The sequence below is a fragment of the Grus americana genome, chromosome 9 (assembly GCF_028858705.1).
Source record: "Grus americana isolate bGruAme1 chromosome 9, bGruAme1.mat, whole genome shotgun sequence".
Classification (NCBI taxonomy): domain Eukaryota; kingdom Metazoa; phylum Chordata; class Aves; order Gruiformes; family Gruidae; genus Grus; species Grus americana.
The window spans coordinates 6,577,446-6,599,673 of NC_072860.1; the positions used below are offsets into that span (position 1 = coordinate 6,577,446).

General features: G+C 37.7%; 2 protein-coding genes across 6 annotated transcripts in view; both read right to left on the reverse strand.

The window, feature by feature from the left end:
- Positions 1-1,583: 1,583 nt before the first annotated feature.
- RBP1 (retinol binding protein 1) lies at positions 1,584-18,234 on the reverse strand. Its single transcript, XM_054835816.1, has 4 exons — positions 18,111-18,234; positions 17,317-17,495; positions 5,113-5,214; positions 1,584-1,840 (listed from the first exon to the last, which is right to left on the reverse strand). Exons 1-4 carry the CDS (start codon positions 18,181-18,183, stop codon positions 1,787-1,789), a joined length of 408 nt encoding a protein of 135 aa, XP_054691791.1. The 5' UTR covers positions 18,184-18,234; the 3' UTR covers positions 1,584-1,786.
- NMNAT3 (nicotinamide nucleotide adenylyltransferase 3) overlaps positions 18,032-22,228 on the reverse strand; it is a 29,472-nt gene continuing 25,275 nt past the window's right edge. For 4 of the 5 annotated variants that reach the window (XM_054835812.1, XM_054835813.1, XM_054835814.1 and 1 more), the window contains one exon: positions 19,728-20,139. In XM_054835812.1, the coding sequence (XP_054691787.1) occupies positions 19,730-20,139 (410 nt within the window). In that variant the 3' untranslated portion in view covers positions 19,728-19,729. Of the gene's footprint in view, positions 20,140-22,228 lie in introns of all 5 variants that reach the window. The other variant, XM_054835811.1, reaches the window with a different exon arrangement.

Here is a 22,228-nt window from a genome sequence, read left to right on the forward strand (position 1 = left end):
CATTTGTTGCCATTTACATAGGGAATGTCTAAAATTTCTCTCAGTCTCAGCACTGGGTTCCCAAAGAAGGCAAAAGCAATGCTATGCACAGGCATTGCAGCAGAGTAGGGAAAGGTATGTTCCCACTTTAGAACACCTCAGACTCTGCCATAGCAACTTCCCCAAAGATTAAGTCCCTGAAAACGGCTAATAACAGTTGTTTCAGGAGACGCTCATAATATTGTGTCATATGCTAAGGGTCTGATCCACCCAGGCACCCTGTATCATTGTGGCTTTTTGAACTTCATGTGAAGTGGTGGTGCTAATTTATATCCAGTGTGTTGATAGATTGAAAATATGACAATTTGGTTTGCAAATTACTATTAATATAACTAGTGATTAAACCAGGCTAATGCTTTGCACTCAGTCTGCATGACAACATGAGGACTATGATGGGTTGTAAAAAAAATCTGTAAATGCTATTGTGCAAAGCAATGCTAGTCATGTCTTTTGTGTGGTGTGTATACAATTATATACAGGTTCTAGCAGTGATCTTACTAATAGTTTCTTGTGGTGGTTTTAGCTGGGATAGAAAATTTCCTTCACAATAGCTAGTACAGGGCTGTGTTTTGGATTTGTGCTGAAAACAGCCTTGATAATACAGGCATGTTTTTGTTACTGCTTGAGCAGTGCTTACACAGAGCCAAGGCCTTTTCTGCTTCTCACCCCACCCACCAGTGAGTAGGCTGGGGGTGCACAAGGAGCTGGGAGGGGACACAGCTGGGACAGCTGACCCCAACTGACCAAAGGGATATCCCATACCGTATGATGTCATGCTCGGCATATAAAGCTGAGGAAGGAGGAGGAAGGAGACATGTTCAGAGTGATGGTGTTTGTCTTCCCAAGTAACTGTTACACGTGACAGAGCCCTGCTTTCCTGAGGATGGCTGAACACCTGCCTGCCGATGGGAAGTGGGGAATGAATTCCTTCTTTTGCTTTGCTTGCGTGCACAGCTTTTGTTTTACCTGTTGGACTGTCTTTATCTCAGCCCACGAGTTTTCTTACTTTTACTCTTCTGATTCTCTCCCTCATCCTGCTGTGGGGGGAGTGAATGAGCGGCTGCTGGCTGGGGTTAAACCATGACATTCTCCAGAAAAAAAAAAAAAAAAGAATGGGCAGATATTGGCTAAAGCGTTTAGAAAAGAATTGCCGCTTGGTCATGCTTCTGTAAGTACTGTTTTTCCAGACTATTGATCCATACCTTTACTTATTTTGAAAAATCAGATGTTTATTTTTGGTGGAATGCCTTCAGTGAAGTACTGCTCCATTGGAGCTGATGGTAAAATTCTCACTGGCTTCAGGATTTAAGTGTAAGGCACACATTAGAGCTCTCATTTGCTTCCCTACAACTAAAATTCAACACTTGAAAACAAGACTACCTGAAGGCCCCTTGCTAAGGCTATGGAAGGGTGATTTCCATTGTAAGTAAAAAATTCATTTTCAATGTCTTAAACTCCAGTATCTTGTTTTACACTGAACAGTCCTATTTTGGTGTAGTCAAGAATTATGGTATGCACACATTTATAGTGTTTAGTATCTTTAATTGGCATTTCTAAAAATAGTTTTATTTGAAGTTATTTCTTTAAAATGATTTGTTAAAAATATTTTATTCTAACTATACAGTTCTAATATGATCTTCATTTCTGTGTTTGCTCTTGTCACTGATGGTGTTCATTACTAGCATTTGGAGATTTGGTGGTAAGTCTGCAAATTCTACTGTTCTTCACTTCTGTATCAGCAGTGGGCTCACTGTACCTTCTTAAAAACCTGCTTACACTTGACTCCGCACACTCTTATTTCCTAGGAAGAGAAAATAATTAAAAAAGACAACTTTTACATAGGACACATGCATTATGCATTCATGTGTATGTCCAGCTTAATTTGAATCCACAATTTTCTATCAAATTAGATTGGGTAGTTTGTACATATTTTAGCCTATTTTTGATCCTAAAAGAAACCAGCTGGCTTGGGGTTGTTTTCTAGTGAAAGGGAGTAAGAGAAGTTATTCTGGGATCTTAGATCTCAAAGGGCCAAATATGTTCCTGGTGCATTATTCTCTATTTGCAGTGTGCACAACTGCTTAGTTCTTTGAAACTGGCATTCTCTATTTTGGACACATAAAGAAGTTATTTGGGGCTGGATTTGAATAACCAGTTCTGAATTTGTATGTTAAGGACTGGTAGTTCAAACCTACAAAACCAGAAATCAGCTGAAAGCCCACTCTTGTAACACAGTGATGATGGCTAGAAAAGGACAGGTAGTTGTGTACAGAAGACTTGATCTAGGTCTATCAATCACCGCACAGCAGTGAGTTTTGACTAAACTTGATCATACTGGATGCCTAATGCTGTCTACTGTTCCTTTTTGTTCCATAAGAGCTTTTCAAAAATCCCTACCTGCTAGTCCTTGGATCTTAGTGAACTGTGCATAAGCAGGTGCAATGACGTTTACATCTAGGGCACTGATTTGTGAGGCCTACTGTTGTTTACCTAATCGCACTGAAGATGCAGTTTAATCTTCTCCATTAGTAAAATTATTTTAGTTAGACTTGAGAAGTGCACACGAGATGTGTGGAGGTGTTGACTGGTTTTAGTGGAAGAAGGGGTGGAACTTCTTAAGGGACATAAAGACAAAGGTTATGTATAACCTAGCAGAAGGGATGTACCTTCTATTTCAAGATAAGACTTTTAATAAAGCTGTCAGAATATTTTGAGGAAACAGGAGGCAGTTTCCTGGGAAGTTATGCATACTTTCTTATGGGGGACTTTTTGAAAAAAATTACATATTAAAAAAACCTTACACTGAGTCAATAATCTTATTGGCATATGTTGCTAGTCCCTAGTAAGAGGAAGTGCTTCATGATGAATTGATGAAACAAGCAGACTGATACAGTGATTTTAGTTAGGACCTGTTTTGTTCACTTCTATATAGGTAACTCGGAAGGAGGAGTGTGCAATAAGGGCTAAAAGATCTGCTGACAGTGACAAAAACCTACAGAGCAGAAGCAATCGATACAATAGAGAAGGGCAATAAAACTCAAAAGGAAATGGAGAATGGTCAAATAAGTCACTCACATAAAATAGAATCTAAGGAGGAAAAAGAACTACAAAGTACAGACTATAGAATGAAATGGAGAAAATAGGAGGCGATAAACTACTAAAGGATGTGGTACTACTCTCTACAGAACTGTGGAAAGAATTAAATTAACACTTGGCTCATTGTGTAAAGTTCAATAGGATCATAAAGCTATCGAAGTATCAATTTTTTAGAGGTAACTGCCCATTGTATCAAAGGACTCTCAAGAGTATAGGACCTAGTAATCTTAGCTGGTCAAAAATAAGATACTAAATGGGACTCTATTACTGTATGTTTAATGGAGAGAGTTACATTAACAAGGATTCAGAGAAATAAAGGACATCTTTTGAAGTTCATGAAATATAAAAGTGAAATATTGGGAACTGGCCTCTAAAATACTTGGTTACTTCCTTTGCCTGAGGTAACTTTGTACCTGCTGTTGTGTACGAGAGACAGGTTGTGATAAATGGTACAAGTGCCAACGAGTGCATGGATGCCTGCATGAGCTGGCAGGTATTACACAGAACTCTTCACAGCCTTCTGAAAAGCAGCCTCCCATCAGTCAGGTTACCGTGGGGTACCTAAAGTGGCACTAAACACACGTTTGAGCAACTGAATCTGAATTTATAACTTCTAAAATCAAATTCTTGACAGGGTTAAGCATAGAAAGTGGTCTGGCCTGGAGGTCCATGGCTAGGTTGTATGGCTAGAGCATGAGTCAGAGTAAGGATAGCAGAAATCAGGGCTAAAGAAATTGGTGTTGGGGACAGGAAATGGGAAGAAATGATGACTGCAGCACTGGCAAGGGACAGAAACCAGGATGCCAGTAAAGAGAAATCCAAGAGCAACTAGTGCAATTGCTTCATATATGTACACGAGTGCACATGTGTGTATGACTGAGTGCAGCAAGATGTAAGTTGAACTTCTAGGCCAGATATTGTATGGCTAATTGCAACCTGTTTGGCAGCAGAGAATCTGAAAGGGCTAATGCTTGGTGTCATGGCAACAACTTTTGTGAAGCTAGGAGGTAGTGTGGAAATACTGTAGTGGTTTTGTGCATAGATGGAAGGAATATGTATACACAGGAAATTCTGGAGTCTCCTTTTTATTGCTTCTTCCCTACTTTCAGTGAGCCCATCAACTCAGCTATAAAGTGATCACTTAGTAACTTTCTCCCTACCTGCATTTTATCAAGTATGTAGTCCACATGATAAGATCTGTCATATACATTCCTTTCCTGAACTGGTTTCTGGGTCTTCCAGTGCTTCCTGAAAATTGTGTTTAGTAATAAGGGGTTTGGGGTACTTTTGCAAAGATTTTGTAACTTTGCTACTGATTTGAATATTTAGAGAACATCCGTTTAGACTGCTGAATGCTAATAGTACTGAACAGCAACCAGAAATGGAGGTTGGATTTTATTATCTCAGCAGGAAGACTGCCTTTTACCCACATTGATGAGAGAGTGGGGATGCTATAAAGAGCTATGTGAGAAAAGAATAGGCATCTTCTTTCAGGTCCTGTTAACATAGAAAAACAAAAATGATGATCTGAAAGAACATGACTTTTCAAAAACTTAATTGCTGTTTTAGATCTCTAGTCTCTAATGCAGTCTGGCCTGTAATTATTTTAAAAGAACAATGGTATATTTTCCCCTTATGGCTTATTGTTGGATGCATAATTTTACCAGCTCCCAAACTGCATATTTCACAGGGTGCATGAAGGACATTCTGTTAAATGTCTTCCTCAGTGTAAACATTTCAAAATGGTACGTCTGGACTGATAGTTAACTCAGAGTACTGCTTTGAAATCAGGCTGTCTTTGTAAGGGACATAAAAGCATAATGGCTCCAAATGAAATTGTTGCTTTAGAAACAAGTCAAATGCTGCACCGATACTTAATTATGTCAAAGTAAGCCAAGATAACATAGCACACAGCCTGCTGCATTACATCTAACCATTTTAATAGAGTGGCATTTAAACCCTGTCACATGATCTTACCAGGTGCATTTCATCTCCTTCAATCCACTGGGTCCAACCACGACCTTCTTTTTCTCCATTCTGTACACAAAGAAGCTTATCTCCATCCCAAGATACGGTGGTCTAACAAAACATGTATGTTCAGTATTACTGTAGTGTTCTCTGATACTACGATTAGTTTCCTTAAAGCAAAACTTCTCTCTAATATAATAATTAGTGTATCTCATAAGATGAATAACTGTAGAGTGCTGTAACTCTTAGGATAATTACAAAAGAAATGAGCTTAAATAGAAAGTTGCTGCCCAACTGCCTGCCAAAACCTGAAAGGATGAGCTAAAGCTGTTTAAATTCAAGAAAAAAAAAATCATAAAAATCATTGTGTAAGAGCACACTCCTCTATCACTGCTGACAAATACAGCAGCAGAAGGGATGTGCAGCCTAACACTGTATTTGTAAAAGGAGCTAAAAACTTGAGATTGTTTTTTCCACCATAAGGAAGATTCTCCAGCTGCTCTACCTGAAAAAAGTATCCACCTACTGGCAGCTATGGAAGAACAAGGCTTTTAAATTCTGAGCTTTTTTTCCTGATGTCTTAATCTGCCTTCCATCATCAAGCAGAGTGGTTTGGAAGTATCAGCAAATTGGTAACTTTGCCAGCATCCTGCTTTGTGTAACTGTAGCTGGAGAACTACTTGAGCCAGGACCGGCAGAATAAGAGTGAGAGTAGGGTGTTGCAGGATTCAACACCTTTTGTGAATGTTGGTGCTGTCCTGAGTAAGTTCAGTAGAACTTGATTCATAAAACTATTTAAATGTACAAGGGTGCATCCTACAGTTTGTTACTCTGGTTAGTCTTTACTGACAATTTGCCTTTCACGTCCTCCTAAGATAAAGAGAAGCAATACTCTGTAAAATATTTCAAGAGGGAAGGGGAAGAGCAGTGACAATTTGTGCTCCATGAGGATAGTTTAACATCAATAGTAGCACATGGCTTTTAAACGAGCTTGTTTGTTGAGGACTAAATATGGAATTACTGTCTACGTTGTGTCTTCAGCCACTGCCTGTTTGAGTAGTCAAATATAGAGAAAAGATGAATTCTATTCTATCATTAAACTTACTGCATCCATCCTGTGTAGTTTCTAAGAAAATAAATCAGCCTACATTTGTCATTCTGGGAACTAAAACCAGTTCAACAACTACACAGCTCTATTTATATTATTTCTGTATGTCACAAACAATTAATTCTTAAATGATAAACATGATAGCCACTATCTTTAAATGAGTACAGCCAGCAGTCTCCACCTCTGGGAAGCTTTAGGCTAAACAAGCATGGAAAATGAATCACTAGAAAGAGTGCCAGCATAGATAATAATAGGCAAGGCATTGTTATTGATCCCATATAGTCTGTTTGCACCATATGGGGTCTCTGAAAGACAAACTCATGTGTCCTTGCTAAAAATCTGTCCGATATGGAAAATGCATTCACAAATTCTTCTGTTCACTCTCGTAAAATGACGTATTTAAACCAAGTAGTAGATAACATTTAAAAAAACCCATATCCTTTTAAAGTAAAAAGTGCTAATGCAGGCAGGAACAAAGCATTTGGGTAAAGCTGTAGTTAATGTGGTCATCATAGTTTATATATGTTTTGAATCTGTAGATGTCCAGCTGGAGATAGAAGATAACAAATAATACCAGTCAAAGTGAAAATTTTTTGATTTATAAGTTAACATATCTAAGACTGATGATTCTAAAAAATGAATATATTAGAAAATGAATATTATTTCTACCAATGACTTGTAGATGTGAGGGACACTGTGGAATGAAGAATTTGTATATGCAACTTTGCTTAGTAACTGAACTTATTTTTATCCATTGAGTAGTAGCTCTGCATAGTTTAATCACTAGAATAGCTTAATAGTTAAAGTTTTGTGGGTTTATATGTGAATTCAAAGGCAATATACCATGATAAAGTAAGATCCAACTTTATTAGTACTACTAATGTTCAAAGTCAGTTGTGGAAGTCTTGATAATATTCACTAGCTTAGTACACTTGGGGCAATTGAAAAATGTTTGTAGCAGTGCAAGGAAATGTTAACTTTTTCAGCTACCAAGGGTGATTCAAATTGTTTCATCTCAAAAAACAACATTCTTTTTTTCTCTGGCTTTCTTGTTTTTCTAGTCAAGATTAGATACTGCTTTTAGCAATTTGGTGATAACCACAGAGAGTATACTACCACAGATGGTTAACCAAGCTGTTTTATCTGCCAATATTCTCAGTTATCATCCTCTGCCTTCCCTTTGAGAAATAGAAATATTGAAGGGCTATGAGTAAACCATACAGCTTCTGATTTTTGTATGTGGCTATTTTGCTATGAAGGTTATAAAGGGCAGAATATATATTTCAGGAGAACATAATGTTCTCTTCTTTCTTAGCAGATACAACCACTTTATGACAGTACGATTAATCAGTTGCATTTTTATCTTTTCTTTCTTTAGGTCAAACTGTAATGTCTCATATAATGAAAGACACAACTAATACAGAAGATAGAAACTTCTCTTTTAACTCAGATTGAAATAAGTTCTTCCATTCCAGATGTCTCTATTGAGACACCCGTTGAGTATTAGTTGAGGCTGGAGTTGCTATGGCTGTTATGTGTGCACTGGCTGCTGCAAATAGTCCACCCTTTACCAACAGCTAAGATAGATACAGCAATGCTTGCCTTAGAACATCTCCAAATATTTGAGTCAGAACATAATAATAATATTCCAGAAATACCACTGTAGGACAAATGTTGGTAAATATAATCTCTTTTGTTGTATATAAGAGCAAAGGTTTATTTTTAAAGATTGGATCAGGATATCACCATTGTATAACTATGAGTCAAGCACTTGAATAGACTAGTAAGGCTGTTCTGTATGAACATTTAGTTGCTGTTGTTTTCCTCTCCCAGCACGCACTTACTATCAAGATAAAGAAATGCTTTACCTTTTATGTAAAGCAACTTTTCTTAGAAAAGTAGGCTTTTATAATTAACCTTGTTTGCCCTCATTTTGGTAATAGCATTACCTAAGATTCGCCTGATTACAGAGACTGAGCTACTGTTTCCTATCTGGAATGACTGAAAATCTTTGCCAGGGTTTGGTGAGCACAGCATCCCCAGGCACACAGTTCCTATTCTTCCTCCAGAAGCAGGAGGAGGAGGAGAAGTAGACAAACTTTCAGGACACTGGAAAGCTGCCTTTTCCTAATGGTAACAGAACCAACTAGATGAAAATGTAGTATTTCTCTAAAACAGAAGGCTCCTGCCTTCTTGAGCATCTTATGATACTTGTAGGATAAATCAAAGACTTCATTTATTCCTTTCAACTAGATAGTACATAATTAGTTCATCATAAGCAAGCTTAAGTTTTGTTTACTTACTACCTCATTATACCTAAACCCAAGACGAATACTTCTTAGGTCAAATGCATTTAATTCTGTAGGAAACCTCAACAGAAATAGCTTGAGAACACAAAAAATGTTCAAATTTTCTTTAGTTTTATGATATGATTTCTGTAGTCTTATACTATTTTTGTGTACTTAATATTTTGCTTTTATTACTTGGCCATTCATATACTTTTGTTAGTGATTTAATCTCTTTGTGTTATGAAGATTTAAATACATGTGCATAGCAACACCACCTTCCTGAAATTTAAAGCTAGAAGAAATAATTATTCTCATTACTGTTTTCAGTTATGAGGCAAGGTATATTTATTAAATGAAATATTTAGCAAAACCAAAACAAATCTATTGACTATGTGTTTGCATTTTCTGTAGTAGCAGTAACAGTAGTGAAGTCTTGCAGTATTACAATAGATTTTACTTCCAGCTTCTAGGGGCAAGTCATGTTGACCCACAGCCAGAGATACTGACTTTTGTAATTTACTGAAATATTCATCAAACAGACTATTTTCTCAGAGAACTTTGCATTTCCCAGTGAGGTCTAAGTGCAAAACCATTTGATGCTGGCTCTGCACAATGTTTCTCATTCCCAGGTTGGCTATTCGTAATGTGCTTGCTTGTGTCACGTACTCTGCAGTTGAAGATACATAATGTATTTTACAGGTGAATGAAAGAAAATAACTTTTGTTTTTGGAAAAAAAAGTAGTCCAAGAACATTTTTTGTTAATGTTACATAGATTTTCGACACATTACATTTACAAATATGAATTGTAGCTACCACCTTTCATCAAAAATATGTTATTGATTTCCCATCTGTAGGAGAAACACAGCAGTACCAGTTCTATTTTTCTTCTACTTCCCTTCAGAGTGTTGTCTCTATATTATGGTGCAGCAAATGACTGCAATGCTCTAAAACTGCATGACACACTCCATGCTCCATCTCAATCCAGAAATTCTCTGCTTATGAGAATGACCAGTCATTTTACAACTGTAATTATGATTTAAGAAGGATTGAACGATGGAAAGTAATTGCTTAGGTCAGATGACATAGGAAAATTCAATTTGAGCTGTGTCCTGTATTGGGTTTACAAATAACACCAAAGAAAATAGCCTAGAATTTTTAGTCAAACATGACAATACATCCAACAAGATATTTAATAGCCTCTCAAGGTAAAGCATTTTCATCTTACTAAGTGTCAAAGTGATATTAAAAACTCTGGTAAGCATTCTGCAGGGGAAATTTTCATCAAATGAAGTGCTGATGGAATAAACTAATGTTGATATCGCAGACAAAATCTAATGTAACTGTGAAGGGGCATTCTGCGATGTTGTAGTCACTGCCTATGGCCTTCCATGTAGAAGGCATGCTGTACACTGCCAGCAGGAGGGCTACAACCATGTTTAGGGTTTGTCATCTCTCCATCCTGTAACTCCTCTTAATTCATTAAATCTGTATTTGGCAGGTTGGTGACAGACAGAGAAACTACTGAGAAAACAAAAACCCAACAGAAAAATTAGTGGTAGGATCCTGGACTTTATCTCAAGATACTGTTGCTGGACAACGGCTACACGTATTTAGCCATCCTGTAGCTAGGTTGGATGATAAAGTCTATACCAACCTTTTCTTCTCTTACTAACTTCAGTTCAACCCTGCAGAAACACACATCTAACCTCCCATTTCGCCATTCCTGTTTTCAGCCATGCAGCAAAAGAACTCCCCAAGGTAACTCTTAGGAAATAGTTGGTAGTACAATACAACTCATTTCTCAACTGCTTCTGGGACTGGCAGATGTCTCATAATAGGTATCTATAGCTACAGGACTCTGAAATGTGCTCGTGCCATTACAAACTTGCTCAGATTGTTATTGAAAGACAAGCTGGTTATAGCAGGGGCGTTCTGCACCTGACTGATAAGCTTACTGAAGTTCACTGTAGTCAACAGATGAGACACTTCTAGAAGCAGTATTTTGCTTGTATGATTGTCAGTATCTCCATTGCTAGCAACTGGGCTTAGGCTTGGATTGACAAATTTTAGATCAAAGGGTAAGCTGCTGTCAGATAGGATCAGATCTTAAATTTTCAAATTCATTATTTTGAATCCTTGCTTATAAGAGCAATAACGGAAAGCAACGACTGGAGACATGTTCCAGGGAGTAGGAAAGTAAATGTGTCAAAGCTCCAGGCTATGCAGGTGAAAATATGTGGGAGGAGGAGTAGAATCAATATTTTGGACAGTGCGTAATGTTTTATTTCTTAGGAATGGTGGGGGTTTTATTCTTATTGAAATAAAATTGTATACAAATAATTAAAAAAAAGGAAGACTTGTGTACATCCTATGCTAGAAAAAATAGTACAAAACAGCACATCCAATTCACTTTGTGCAAGGATCAGAATCAATTCTAAGACACTTAGTGTTTAAATTAATGTATATAATTGATCTATCCCCTGTGTAATTTTAGCAAGATGCAATTGTACCTAACGCTAATGGTTTTTCATTCAAAATTGGATTTGGTAAATCTGGTTCTCAGGTTTTCAGCTGATTCTTTCTCATTCCACTTTCTGCATTCATAACTCTCCGAGCTTTTTAGGATTCACAAAAAGCCAAAATGCTAAGCCCAGCCAAACCCACCTCTCCTACAAAGCTTCAGTGTGTCAGCAGAGGTTTTGTGAATAACTAGCTGAAAGCTTCTGAACAGTCTCGGGTTTTAGACATGAATCCAGCACTGCAAAATCTGAAGTTAATGACATCTTAAATTATATGGCAAAAGATTCTAGAGATCTCATTTGATATCACTGCACAAATGTGCTGAGCATATCACTTACAGGTAATAAGCAGTAATGCCAAAAGTGCATGCAGCGTGAAACAAGGGAGAAAAAAGGAAACAGCTCCTCTTTACTGAGGCACAGAGACTGAACGAAGCAGAGTTTTAGAGCGCCTGAGACAGATCCAAGAGTGGACCCCTGTTCTCTGGAGCCTCTGAGAGGTTGACCGGAGGACTATTCTTCCTCACTTGTGAACAGCAGTTTGTAAAAGGTCAGATAACTACATGAAGACTACCTCCTTTAGATTAAAACCCCCCAAAAGACAGAGAATTTTCCAATGAGGAGCTGGGTAACTTACAGTACCGCAGGGAGAAAGGGCACTAGATTTGAGAGAACACTAGTATATACACACAGGCAATGACATAAAAACACCTCCCAGCAACAGTCATTCTAGAACAATGCTTTTTCCAACAGAGTATAGGAGAAAATAGTTACAAGCCAAACAGAAAACCACCAAATTTGAAGAGGTAAAGACACAAAATAGTTGAATTACAGAGATCAAATAAATTCATATTGCTGATCTTGCATCTTACTAGATAGGCACAACTTCTTTTGAGTCTTCTTGCCCTGTGGGGGATCCCTACTGGAATTCCAAGTATTGGAATGTTGATTGTTGGTTGCTGTTTTTTCTGGCAGCAAAGTCTTCATTCCAATACCTACTCTAAACTAGATTAATAGCTGTTAATTCCATTTGTGGAACAGAGGAACCCTGCCTAAATAGTTAAATAAGCTTCACGAGCCATGTAATTTTATAACAGGGCTTTATTCTGACCTTGCAGCAGTATAAATCAAATTATGTCCACAACAACTAAACTTCATTGCATTTTTCCTGAATATAAACTAGAGAGGAATCAGTTTCACATTAGGCATGTTTGTTTAAAACAGAGCCATGATCACATTCAAACAACTTACCTCCTTTCACTAGGATACGGCACCTGCAACTAGCACTGGTTTATGTGACAGAAGGATTGGTCAGATGCCTATGAACAATCCTTGTGCAGCTGTCTTAAACATTAAATGACTATATATTTTCAGGAAGATACTCTGTATGGTAAGATGTATGATAAATCTGATGAGTGAATTCTACAACTCCCCAATCCCCCTCACCCTACCCCACCCCAGCAAGACTTAACTATGACTAAAAGTTATATTAGTTCCAATAATGGAACTCCAAACACCCATTTGATAACTTATCCATGGTTATATTCTGCTTGTATTCTGTTTTTGTTAATAAATAGTTAATATGTACGATTTCCCACCTTCGCTTTCAAATTCTTGCTGGTTTATGTTTACCAGTCCCCAGTCATTGTCATTTCCTTTCCTGCTTTAATGTAAGAAAAAAATTACTAAGCCAAAGAGCACAAGGCTCTGAATTACTGAAGCATCCTTCACTTGCGTAGCCAAATATTCAATTCTAATGCAACTAATGCTGTTTTCAGTTATCCAACTGTTAGAACATAGAATCTTCCTTGATTTTTTTAAACAGATCACTTGCCCTTAGTCTCTGTCAAAAGACAGATTCATTCTGGATAGGGTGAGCTAAAGCAATTCAGTCTCATTCAAATGTTTGAACAGCAGAATAAAATTGTAATGCAAAAACTTTCTCTGACTTTAGCAGCAAAATTATTAGAAAAGTAAAAATTCTAGGTAAGTAATTTTTGCACCTGAGTTATCCCATTCTTGGTCTGCTTTGACTCATTGGGTGCAAAGACTTGGAACATGAAACTTCAGCCTTTGTTTCAGCCTTTAAGTTTTGTCAGTTAACCTTTTTATAAACTTTTGACTGATGTACTAAGCGAATACACTATGAAGGTACATAAAGCTAACTTTTCTGCTTAGTGTCAGATCCTGCCCCAATCTTATGTTTAATGATACATATTTCACATTGCAGATGTTTCCTCATCTTCACTTTATTACTGGTGGTGAAAAAGGGAGGAAAAATTATGTGGCAATGAGTGAGACATACTTCAAGAGATAGTTATCAATTAATTGTTGTTTCAGTAAGGTCTTGCCTCTTCTGTGCACAGTAAATTTTTTCCACAGTAATGTGCATGAAACGAGGTTTTATACGTAGTGCAATACCTGAGATCCTCACTAAATTAATCACAACTCAAGATTACAGCATTCATCTTTAAAATTGAGGAAATTTCATGATGAGGCTGGAGCTTCACTGAGAATGAAGACAGCAGGATCAAATACTCAGCTCAGGAAAACCAAAGCCATTGTTATCCATTTCACTTTAAATTTCTGTCTTTGTACACTATACAGCTGATATATGTTACCAATTAAAACCATGAACAAACTCTTCAAAGTAGTAGAAACTTTATCACATGGTCCAATTCAAACTTTACATCATATGAGAAATAAAGTAATACAACATTAATGTTCTAAACTTCTTTCTACACCATCTCATGTGCACCTTGTAACATTTGTAAAGAATAAAAGATGCTCATGAATATGTAAACTTTCATTCTACCTTTGTAGTTAAAACTGCCAAGTTTTTAACAAATCAAAATATTAACTATGATTAAACTTGATGAAACACATCTTTCATGAAATTGCCAAGCAAAGAGAGAAACTTTTATTTAACTTCTATCTATGAGACAAAATGTCGGGGGGAAAGCTCCAGGAGAAGCACGGCAGTATTATGGAGCTAATTGAATGCAAATGTCTAGATTTCTTAAGAGACCGGGCTGTGCTGCAGCTTGCTCCATACACAGTTTCAGTAATGCTTGGAACGCATTGAGTATCAACCATCTTCTTGGAAGTACTTTGCGCTGTGATTAGTGAGCTCTCCTGTGTCCACACATCGGTGCGGTCAACTATCCCAATCTTTGGTTTTACAGAACAGAGAAACTGCATCTTTAACTAAACTACCAGGACTTTTGAGCTTCTTGAGATTCCAAAGTAGCAAATTTTCACTTCCCAACAGAAACAAAATCTTAAAGGAACTAACATCACCAACTGTTGTTACCTATATCCCTTAAGAAAACAGAATCACCTAAACACGTGTTGCATAAAGGAAAGCGACAGTTAAAGGTCAAAAAAAGGACAAACTGAAACTGCTAAGGTTTATCCAGCTCAATTAACTCACTGTTCCAGGAAGTTCAGACAGACTTCCAGGAGTGACCAACTACAAAAATGAAAAAAATCCTAAGTGAAATGAAGGAGGGGGCCTATACCATCACAGGAGTATCAATTCCTACTGTCACACCTTTGATTTACTTCTAAAATAAGTATCAGCAGAACTTTTTAGCTTTTACTCATCACAGACAGCATCAATCTGGAATTACTGTAGTTAGACTCTACCCAGACCGACTCAAAGACATGTTTTACAACTGAAAGGTGAACACAATTTCAGTGAATTATACACAAGATTTAACCTGTTCATCATGCTAATATTATTTTTACTGATATGTTAACTCTAGATAGATGATATATTCTTCATTAAAAGAAAAAATGATCTATACCTACTGGATTAATTACTTCTAAGGTTATTTTTGCTAGTGTCCTGATGATTGCTGTGCTATATAGATTAATGTTTAATGTATAATTTGTCTTATCCATGTTACTTTGTACTTCTCATACATTGAGCTACTTGGATAAAACTTGCCCAGTGGTCTGCTCAGTCCACAATATAAATAACAATAATAGATTCACTCTCTCTCCCATTACACATGGAGACTATTAATGATTAAGCCATTTATGGCACGCAGTTTCACAAGCTATAGATGAGAAAAGGAAACACCAAGAATTATAATCAACCTTTGCTTTTATGGTGGTTTTCTTCATAACACCACGCAGGGAGTGGTCCAGTATCTCTTATCACCTCCATGACCCTTCTCTCAGAAGACTCTTTCTGGACCATTGGAGTTATTTTGTTGCTTAACAACTGCAAGTTTTGCCTGACATGGTTATCAGATTTGGGCTGACGTGGCTTCAGAAAGACAGCTTCTTGTATTGTTATGCCTTTGAGAAAACTGAGATCTCATGTAGAAAAGAAATCTTTAATAACAAAACTGAACTACAAAGTATGATACATTGCTACAAGGCAAATAGAAAACCAGTGATCAGTGACCTCAACTGTACAGCTGCAGCTGGTATCTGTTGTTGGAGACCATAAAGGGATGTGGAGGATTTCTGAAAATTTTTCTGAGTTACAAGCCTAAGTCATTCTTAACAAAACAGTCAGAGTTAGTGACTGCCCTTTGGATTTTTTTGGAAAAGGCAAGAAGGTGCTGGCACATTCTGCTTCCAAGGCTGAGTGAGGATTTTGCACTAAACAGCCAATATATAAAATGTTTAAGCAACCCCTGGAAGTAGGGTGAACTAGGTTCAACTCCAAATCAAATAGCTGTTGTAGTGACAAGAATAATTTTTCCCTAATTTCTTCTTTCTGGTTCAACATTTTGAATTCTTCCCCATCACTCACTTTAGCAAAATAGGCTAGAGAATTTTGGCCTGTTACAAATAATGACTATTTAGGGTATTTGTCAGGAAATTAAGAGTAGTGTGTTAAATCTGTTCAGTATTTTGAAAACAGGATTAGGCAAGGGCCACATTACCATGTCTTCTAAATCTGATCTTTCAGCACAGTGTTTGTCTGACACATTTTGTAAGAACTCATTGCAGGTACATGCTAGACAGCCTCAGAGCACAATTAATTCTTTCCACCATATAGAGGATGTTTTAGTCCTCCTTTAGATGGTGTTTAATGGTATTTAAGTATAGATAATGCTTAGATGGAGACAGTTCTGTACACACATAAACTTCACTGACTCAAACATTGAGGATTTCAGACATTTTTAGCACTTGAGCGGATGCTTTTATCATTCCTATCTTTGATAGTAATTTAGCCACTTAAGTGTAAGTCTTTCTTTGGGCTCATAACTGTTCAGTGGATCTGGACCTCATTATCCTGATCAAGAGCCTTCCAGCAGTCAAAAATGCATTACAACATTGGGGCACTTTCCTATAGACAAATAAACGTTGCTTCTCCCTTCTGTGAATTTTGTATTCTGCACTCTATCACGCTTCTACCCTCTGTAACAAGGTCTACAGAAGGATTAGTTGAGGCATTCACTAGCTAGCCATTCTTTTTTTCTGAGCTTCATGATCCTTCCCTTTCCTGCCATCACCAGAGCAAAAACAAATTTGCATATCCTAGTGTAGGAGAATAGTATGGGGTTTAAATGGCACTATATTTTTAAGAACGGAAACCTATTAATTCTCTTTTATGTGATTTCTCCTCTGTAGTCCTCCTGAGATAATTTTGTTTTGCTTATCAACTTCTTCACTGTAGGATATTGCAGGTGTCATGCTTTCAGACTAACAGGAAAGAACTTGGTATTCTCAAGTTTTTCCCCCGTTAATTGGTATTTATCAGTCATAAGTTAGAAAATATTGTCTCTCTGGCAAGCAAAAATTGCTCATAAGACAGAGTCCTCAGTGTTTGCATACTGATTGCAATAAGGTTTGTTCCAGTAGGCTAATTAACACATCTGCTCTAATACATACACCCTGGAAGGAAGGAGCACAGGAACAAGAACAAGAAAGAAAAGCTGCAATTTCTAAGCACTTGGCCATTCTTCCATGTGGGGAGTAGTGTCTGACCCTGCAATCAGTGTATTTCCTGCACTGTAAAACATTACTCAATGAAGAGATTTGGAAAGTCTGAACATAAATGTCTTTTTGACTAACAAATATCCCAGTATAATTAAGTAATGTTTCATTGAAGTTACTGTTCGTTCACTGATAAAATTGTTTTGTGTTCCTCATTAAAATTAGCATTCCTTTAATGTAAAGGCATGCTAAAAACTGAGTGCACATCTTGGCAAACTGAGAAGTACAGAAATAATTTTAGGAATAGCCACACAAAATGGTTAACAGATGTGGTCTGTGAAAGGCCTCAGATTATAAATTAATTTTTTTTTTGTCTGTTACAGTTCTAATTCTTACCATGCATTTGCGATCATCCACCCCAGCTAAATCCTCCTCAAACTCCTTTCCTACATCAAATTCCATGATGTAGTTTCTAAAAGTGCTTAGCGTTTTAATGATCATATGATCCCCATTCTGAAGGATTTCTTTGTCAGGTTTTAGCAAGTTTGCTATTTTTCTTACAGCAACATTTACATCTGAAAAAGAAAAAGAATTATTTTAATCCAGAAAAGTCTACCACAAAAAGCAGCTTGTAGCTCTTGGGAGAACTAAAATGAACAAAGATAAATAAATGTCCAGATCTTTCAGGCCAGCTTTCTCATCAGGAATAGTCCATAACCTAATTCCTTTAACTTAAATAAGTTATTGTTTTGATTTTCTGATTAGGTGGAATCCTAAAGAATACCATTTGTATTTGACAGTTAATAAGGCCTTCAATATTTCTATAGAAATACTAGCACTTTACATCAAATGCAAACAAACAAACGTGCATTAAGTATATTACTGTCTCTTTATTACACATAAAAAATTTACTCTTTTTCAAATTATGGTTGTTTTTTTAAGTTTGAAATCTGCCACTTACCTCTGCAAGCTATGTAGTTTAATCTCTGTTAATGTAAGCTTCAAGATGGTAAAAAGTAGAGGCTGCTTAAGACAAAACAATTTTGCATAAGGCAATTCTTAAAGTGCATTCCTGAAAAAAATATTTCTCACAAAAATGATTTATGACTGTACAAGAAAAAGTAGATTCATGTAAAGACTAAGGTTGCATTTATTGATTATTTATTAAAGAAACACGAAGGGAACCTTACCCAGTGCTTTCAGATACTCCTCAAAATTGTCATTGCTGACCATTTTCCAGTAACCATTGAAATCTGCAGGCATCCCTACTTTAGGTAATTGTCAAAATCAAAGTCTCAGAACAGTGTGTTGATTCTGCACCACACAGCTCACTGCCTTTCTTTGTGGCGAGTTTGAACTCTGGTTTCTTTTATCTCTTTTTTAGACCATGTAGCTATGCAAGTCCTTCTAATCCGATTATTGCTGAAGTGTTGCCTTTAAATCCTTCCACAAGGCTGAACCTCTGAGATTTCTAATGACAGTGGATGACTTGATTTAAGCAAAATGAAACATTCAACTTCCATGGAACTTCTGTGAGGGTACTGATTATCTGGAGATCAAATTTAACCATATTACTCTTCATTTTTCATACCACTCAGAAAAAACCCCTGTTAACTAGCTTTAGTTTAGGATATTAGCCAAAGCTATACAGGTGCTTATCTTGTGTGGTTTTTGAGGTGAATCCTTCTTCCTTGAATACGTTCCAGCTACTTCATGCCTTCTTTTCAGAAAATGATCATACAGACTCTTTCACTGAAAGCAATTTGTGTCTGGCTTTACTTTATCTTGTTCCACAAGCTCCTTAATTCTAGAGAACTACCAGTGAAAGCTGTTTGGCCAACTGAGGGCTCAAAAAGGGCTAGTTAGGTGGAAACTTGTATTAAGAAGCAGTAGTTAATTCTGTATATTGATAAATGTTACATCACTACTGAATGCATGCTTTCAGTTAATTTAAGCAACATTGAAACACAGAACTAGCACTTTACAGAGATTCTATATTCTTTGAAGGTGTCTTCTGTCAAAAATGAGATACAACCAACATACAAGAGAATGGATTTTTCTGGCTAACATTAGGGCTCAAATACTGAGAAAGCCTCTTAGCTCTTTTCATTTATTTTCCCTGTGTATTTTCAAATGGTGCAGCTGAAGTTCCTCTTGGATATGTTATCTACACCAGGGCTCTGGCAATTATTTACTCTTATAGAAGACTGGATCAGAGAAGCAAAGAAACCCACTTTAAATCTGGGGATGAGGACTGTCTGTCATTTGTGAATCTGGAGGCTTAAAAGTGACATGAATGGTGCACGCATTTTTAAGTGCTTGCATGAAAGAAGATTTATTTCCATCTCTTGTCCAAACTGCTAAAACACAAAAACTTACTCAGGGTCCTAAAGAGTCAAAGTTTAGCAGTAATATATATTTAAATATATGTAAAGAAAAGTTTTGGTTCATTTTATTTTGCTGCTTCAGAACAGTAAGGCATCTTCATGTTAAAAATCTCTGTAGTATTACAGAATTACAATTCAGGAAAGTACTATGTTTGACCCTTAAGTATTGCTAGAGATTAACAGTTATTGTTAAGATCTTTTTTTATTTTCAGAAGAAAGCTGTTCTTCATGTATTTTAAGCTATGCAGCTGAGCATCCCAATTTGCTTAAGCACTACCACACACAAACCCATGAATTTAAACCACCACATGAATTCAAGAAAATTTGGACTGAGGTACTTTCCCCTCATTAACAAGAAATAACTTTCTCAAGAACTTTACATGAAAAAATGCCGAGTCTGTGCACTTCACACACTACAGACATCAGTCATTTAGTGGGTTTACTGTTGTGTTGTGCAACTTAAGAGGCTGAAGCAAGTCACCTTCATTCCTCCGCTCACTCTCTTCTGTGTAGATATTATGGTGTGCAATGTAGGATATAACAGAATCTGGTATGAGATATTTTACACTTAATCCTCTGCACAAGGCATAGCGTATCTGTGTTGCACTGATTTCATTCTGAATCCATTCTTTCACCAGAAAGATATTGTGCTGAAATTTAGTTAAAAGGTCTGATTCCTTGATATACTGAGCAGGATCAGAGCCAGCACGGCTAATACAGACCAAACCAAACTTTTCCACTATTTCTTTGATGTGTCTTTCTTTCCAGAGATTGGGTGTCTTAAATGTCTGTAGAAAATCAGCCCCACAGAGCAGCTTTAATTCTGGCAGAACTGGAAAGACAAAAGGAAATGAGAGATTTCTATACTTGCTCAATTTTCTAGGAAGTTTACACTTAAAATTGGTTTTAACTCATCACTTGTTTTTTCTTTTTTTTTTTCTTTTTTTTAAATCATTTACCTTTACTCCAGTTTTCTTTCAAAAAGTTGTAAGAAAAATTCAGCTTGGATTTTATGTGTCTGGTCACAATTACTCCATCACCTACTTCATCATCACTCACAGCATATCAAATATTATCTGTACAATGTTAAAGGAGAATTATTCCTCCGCTCAAGCAAGCCAAAAAGGGGAAGAAGCAAATAAAGAAGGGAATCATTTTAGCACGAAGACTAGACTTGCTTGAACCTGGCTACTTCACCCCAGTCTGCCCTGATCTCTTTGCTCAGGTACCGTGGGAACAACCCCAGCTAGCGAGGCCCTTGCCTGCTGCTGTGTTACCACATATGGCCCCTGTCCCTTAGGGAGCAGCTGCCCTACTGCACCCTGGCACACAGACACAATGTTTGCATACTGTCACGTTAGCCAGAGAACAACCTAGAATTTCGCCTGAGTTTGTACACCTGTATCATCTAAAACACGACGGACTGTATCTAATCGAATTACCCTTACTGGTACAATAAGCTAGTTAGTTGACCTGCTAAGTTTTATTTTATTTTTAGAGAAATTTGAACCAGCAGAATATTATACAGATAATATTTTGTGTGACGTGGTCATGGCATTTTTGTTCTAGTACAAAGAGATCTAAAGCCAAGCTTGCTGCGCCTCGAATAATGACCAAGAATGATACTTCACTACTACAATTTTTTTTGTTGTCTCTCCATTTCTTATTTGCTGCCCACTGCCTAAGTCCCAGGACAGAACTCTCTCCTTCCTCAAAGCCTATTCTAGAGCACTCGTTGTTATACCATCCGAGTATTTTACAAACATTGACTAGGTATTTTCACAGCCTTGCATTCATGTGAAATGAAGGGGAAGGATGGAGGGATTGTCTCCATTTTACATTTATTCGTGGTTGTAAATGATCTTGCAGATGTGCTCCTCTGACAAGAGGAGTTAGAGCATGCCTGCAGGGCTGTGATCTTATTGGCATCACGGAGAGGTGGTGGAATGGCTCCTATGACTTGAGTGTCGGAATGGAAGGATACAGGCTCTTTAGGAAGGACAGGCATGGGAGACGAGGAGGGAGTGTCACCCTCTGTGTCAATGACCAGCTGGAGTGCATGGAGCTCCACACAGGGATGGATGAGGCGCTGACTGAGAGCTTATGGGTCAGGATCAAAGGGAGGGCAAGTACAGGCGACACTATAGTGGGGGTCTGCCACAGGCCACTTGACCAGGAAGACTGAGCAGATGAGGCCCTCTATAGACAGATAGAAACAGCCTCACGTTCACAAGCCCTGGTCCTCATGGAGGACCTTAACCACCCTAGTATCTATTGGAGGAACAACACAGCAGGGCGTAAGCAATCCAGGAGGTTCCTGGAATGTGTTGATGATCACTTCCTTCTCCAAGTGATAGAGGAGCCAAAGAGGAGAGGTGCCATGCTGGGCCTTGTTCTCATCAACAAGGAGGGGCTGGTTGGGAATGTGAAGCTCAAGGGCAGCCTTGGCTGCAGTGACCATGAAATGGTGGAGTTCAAGATCCTTAGGGAAGTGAGCAGGGTGCACAGCAAGCTCACTACCCTGGCCTTCAGGAGAGCAGACTTTGGCCTCTTCAGGGATCTGCTTGGTAGAGTACCATGGGATAAAGCCCTGGAGGGAAGAGGGGTCAAGACAGCTGGTTAGTATTCAAGGATCATCTCCTCCATGCTCAGGAGCAATGCATCCCAACAGAGGAAGTCAGGCAAAAACATCAAGAGGCCTGAATGGATGAACAAGGAGCTCCTGGATAAACTCAAAGACAAAAAGGAAGCCTACAGAGGGTGGAAGCAAGGGCAGGTAGAGAAATTGTCCTTAAGCTGAAGGAAGGTAGATATTAGGAAGAAATTCTTTACTGTGAGGGTGGTGAGGCATTGGAACAGAAAATCCTGTTTCTTGCCTGTCCTCGTTCTCACCCAGTTTTTGCTATGCCTTTTGGTTTTGA

Bases quoted from the DNA above. Each gene is read 5' to 3' on its own strand.
- RBP1 (XM_054835816.1), bottom strand. From the start codon at position 18,183: ATGCCTGCAGATTTCAATGGTTACTGGAAAATGGTCAGCAATGACAAT. The intron at 5,215-17,316 runs GTAAGAATTAGA...ATGTTTTGTTAG, and splicing joins TGGATGATCGCAAATGCATG to ACCACCGTATCTTGGGATGG. The intron at 1,841-5,112 runs GTAAGATCATGT...TTCTCTTCCTAG, and splicing joins AAGGAGATGAAATGCACCTG to GAAATAAGAGTGTGCGGAGT.